This window comes from Amphibalanus amphitrite, unplaced genomic scaffold, assembly GCF_019059575.1.
Source record: "Amphibalanus amphitrite isolate SeventyFive unplaced genomic scaffold, NRLGWU_Aamphi_draft 001174F_arrow, whole genome shotgun sequence".
NCBI classification, from domain to species: domain Eukaryota; kingdom Metazoa; phylum Arthropoda; class Thecostraca; order Balanomorpha; family Balanidae; genus Amphibalanus; species Amphibalanus amphitrite.
The window spans coordinates 93,245-97,572 of NW_024882668.1; the positions used below are offsets into that span (position 1 = coordinate 93,245).

A 4,328-nucleotide genomic window follows, 5' to 3' on the forward strand; every position below is an offset into this window, starting at 1 on the left:
CCCGTCTGCCCGTCCCATATCGCGCCGGGCTCAGGTCAGGTAGGGTCAGCGGGACCGCTCGGTCCGGCCCGCGGGCGGTGGACGGGCGACCGGTAACGCTTTCCGCCAGCCAGCTGTAGAATCCAACAAACGGGACGGCCACCGCTCAGCGCAGCGAAACCGGTGTTAATCAATGGCAGTAGATGTTCATGGCCACAATGATTATGAGCTAGTCATTGTTAGCCCGTGCCCCACAGGAATGCCTGGACTCTCAAGCCCTGTTGGAGTGGAAATGGGGATTAAGCATCATTCTTCGGTGTAGCTATGACGAGCATTCTTATTTTTTCTGAGGTGCGGTCACTTGGCGTGACCTGGTGACCTGACCTAAGGTGACCTGGGTCTGAAATTTTCACAACATGTGCAGAAAAGATGCACGAACAGGTATGCCAAAAACCGCCGTTTTTGAGATATCTGCGAAAAACCGCAGGGGGGGGGGGGTGTTCAAACACCCCCCGGCCCGGCGCGGGTTAAAATTTCATGACCCTGACCCAAATGACCTTTGACCTGTGACCAACCTTTTTTCCGAGACCATGTTTGGCCGGAATCGCGATTCGGCGTATGTCGGCTGGCATTAGCCGCGCGTTTGCAAGCTTTTCGTGGTTTCAAGCGTTCAAACATGTGATTTGATGTTGCTCTCATACATTAGGGTGGGTTTCAAGGTCACCTGAAGGTCAGATCATGTCATTGACCTTTGGTGACCTCGGGTGGCGTCGGTTCACTTTTTCGAGTTTTACATGTTTTTAGGCTAGTTTTTGGAGCTGAATTCGAATTTAGCAACCATTTGAACATTTACGAAGTAATTTTGGTGCCTTCGTAACATGTTACGAAGCTGCTAGAGGCGGTTGACAAGTAGGGTAGTGAGCCTAAAATGAGTATACGCAAAAAATGAGTATAGTTTTGGAAAATGTGCATTACGCCAAAGTTATTTTGAACAAAAATAAGAAAAAATACACAGTGCGTCCGAAGGTCTACTGCAACAGTTGCAAATACGTCCATCGCCAAATGTCAAGCGACTTTGGTCTGAAAAATGATTGAATGCTTTTTTCAAAAATGTCACAAAAAGTACATGCTAAAAAGTGAAGCCTGGTGAAAATATGTGCACTGCTGAAATAATATTACCTTTTCAGCTGTTTGTCTCATGTACTGAGCTTGCTGGCAGCCGTAAAAAATAATCGAAAATTCGAAAGCGTAATGCAAAAATTTTAGCATTTGTAAATTTCTATAAAATGAGTATAGTTCCACAAAGTGTTGCAAAAAATGAGTATAGTATGAAAAGTGTGAATTTGAGCATGGCTACTCCACCGCCTGCTAAATATCGCCCCCAAAGACATTTCCGGGATTATTTTGGTTATGATTACGATCTACCGGCCATCTTCGATGGCCACAATGACTGACGCTGCAGCGTATTTGTAAGCGCGATACGGTAAGCGTTGGAACTCGTTTCGGTCGATTCTCATTTGCTTGAGCTTCAGTCACCGATCTTTTTTTCTTTTTCATTTTCCTTTATTTTTTATTATTATTTTATTTTTTATAGTTAAGCGGTGACATTAAATGCTTTATCTACTCCTGGCCATTTTGGCGAAATACCGTACAACCGGATGTGACGTCATGTGATCTGCGACCACCAGTGCCCTCTCCACCAATCAGGAGTCACCGGAAATGGCACTGTGACCTGTCACGTGACCAGCACCGGCTCGACCAATCAGGAGGCGTTTCCGGCGACAGAGGTGACTCCGAGGGTCGGCTGAGCTTTTCGCGTCCTTTTTGCACTGATCGTCGTCTCGTGCGCGTGTCCTGCTGGCATACGGCAAAAACTGGTGAGTTTTGAATGGCATTAGTCTTGGATTCTCCTTCAGTGATAATTTGTTGTGTATTGCTTACAATCTGATTTCAACTTAAAAAAAAAAAAAAATTATATCAGGTAATCATTCTGGTTTGTAGCGGTTCGCAATTTAGTATGCCCTCAGAACTCTTGATATATTGGGTAATGTTTGGTCATACGGGACCTGCTGAAGGACCTGCCGACCTGAGCTGCGGGCCTCTGCCTGCCGAGTATCGTCGTCATTGATTCAAAAGCACTGGTGTAAACGCGCACATTCCTGGCACGAATTATTAAACAATGACCTCTTTTTTGTCAGGTGGCACCAATCGTCATGCCGAAATACACGGAGGAAGATCTGGGCAGAGCGAAGAAGCTCGTCGCGGATGGATTCACCGTCTACAAGGCAGCCAAGGACACCGGCGTGCCGTACGAGACGCTCCGCCGTCACATCTTCGGCATCAACGTCACCGGCTCCACTGGCTCTGGGCGACCGACGGTGCTGACGAGGACCGAAGAGGACAAGCTGGTGGAAATCCTCGCTTACCTCGCCCGCCAAGCATTTCCACTGGACACCAGTGACATCTGCGATCTGGTCCAGCAGTTCCTGAACAACCTCGGCAGAGAGACGCAGTGGAAGGACAACAGGCCCACCCGCTTCTGGCTGTCACGTTTCAAGGCTCGTCACGCCGGTGTCCTCGCGTCGCGCAAACCGGAGATCCTCACCATCACTCGTGCCAAGTCTCTGACAGAGGAAGTGGTTGGCGCCTTCTTCTCCATGTACAACGGGGTGCTCGTCGACCTGGGACTCGAGGACAAGCCGGACAACATCTACAACCTCGATGAGACGGGACTCTCGACCGATCCGCGCTCGACAAGGGTCATCGTCCCCAGCAAGTCCCGTGACGCCTACCTGAAGACGGCCAGCTGTGGTAAGGCGACATACAGCGTCCTCTTCTGCGTGAACGCCACTGGAAACTACTTCCCACCCTTCGTCGTCTACAAGGCCAAACGTGAGCCCTTTGACTCGTGGATGCGTGGCGGACCGCCAGGAACGGCCTATGGGACGACACCGTCAGGCTGGATGGAGGGCAACATATTCGAGAGCTGGTTCCAGACCATCTTCGTCCCAGAGATCACCAAGAAGCATGATGGTCAGCCCACAGTGCTCGTCTATGACGGTCACGGATCCCACATGACGTATCGGACAGCAGCGCTTGCGAAGGACAACAACATCACGGTGGTATGTCTTCCGCCACACACCAGTCACGCCATCCAGCCTCTCGACGTCGCCGTGTTCAAGCCGGTCAAGGTCGCCTGGGCGCAAATCCTGAAGCGGTGGCAGCGTGAGTCACGACTCGTCGCTGTCGACAAGTCGGTGTTCCCGACTCTCATCTCCCAGCTGTGGAAGGAACTGGATCCGGTCCACGCCGTGGCCGGATTCCGCGGCTCGGGTCTGTTCCCAGTCGACGCTGAGAAGGTTCGCAGCCGGATGGTGGGACCCGGGAGCACGTCACGTGATGACATCCCGTCACCTGATGAGGCGCTCCAGAATGCTGTGCTCAGTGTTCTCAGTCCGGAACAGTCAAGTGAGACGAAGGCGGCCCTGGCCAACAAGACGAAACGCCGCAGCCGAGTTCAAAACAAGAGCGGCGAGGTCTTGACGTCAGAGTCTTCTCTGCAGAGGCTCGAGCTGGAGGCGGCGAAGCGCGCAGAGAAAGGGAAGAAGTCTCCGTCGTCACAGCAGGACAGGAAACTCTCCAAGAAACGCGAAGAGAAGGGAAAGAAGCGGTCTTCGTCGCACAAGATCGAGAAGCCATCCGCGAAGCGAAAAGTGACCAAACTGACGACTCGATCGAAGTAGAGGGGGTAAAGCTCACGCAGGCTTTTGGAAATGTGGCGGTGCCCGTTCGCCACGCCACTGTGACCGTGGTTGGTGTTGTGGCCATTGTCGGTTGTGTTTGTTGTTGTCTGCTCAAGTCATCTATGTGTCTTAATAAATTGAAACGACCGGTAATACATTTTCTTGATTTTTTTTTACATTTCAATACTTGTATTGTTAGCAACACCGATTTCATATCCACGTTCCAGGCGAATTTCAGCGTCGCAAATCCAGCAGATTAGGCACAATAGAGCGTTGAAACAACTGTACTCATTTTTTGCGAAGGAGCAAAAAATGAGTATAGCCGACATTGGTCAGAAGATGCAATTATTACAGAACAACCGCTCGTCTGACACCGTTGTGCCACATAGGACGTCGTAGTCAGAACACGTAATGTCAATGTCCCATATAGCCATTATTCACACCCTTTCTAGTTTTGAATATATTTAACTGGTAATGTAAAACTATACTCATTTTAGGCTCACTACCCTATTACGAATACCCGTCACAACCCCTACCGGTTGACCTGACCTGACCTGACCCGACCTGGTCTAAATGCTTAAAGACATCATCTCTGATCAAAACTGA

The 4,328-nt window shown here is 50.2% G+C and overlaps 1 protein-coding gene across 1 annotated transcript; it reads left to right on the forward strand.

Moving 5' to 3' along the window:
* The first annotated feature begins 1,192 nt into the window (after positions 1-1,192).
* LOC122370855 (MFS-type transporter clz9-like) lies at positions 1,193-3,881 on the forward strand. The gene is made up of 2 exons (XM_043346812.1): positions 1,193-1,856; positions 2,178-3,881. The coding sequence occupies exon 2, from the start codon at positions 2,193-2,195 to the stop codon at positions 3,720-3,722; it is 1,530 nt and encodes a 509-aa protein (XP_043202747.1). The 5' UTR covers positions 1,193-1,856; positions 2,178-2,192; the 3' UTR covers positions 3,723-3,881.
* The last annotated feature ends 447 nt before the right edge of the window (positions 3,882-4,328 follow it).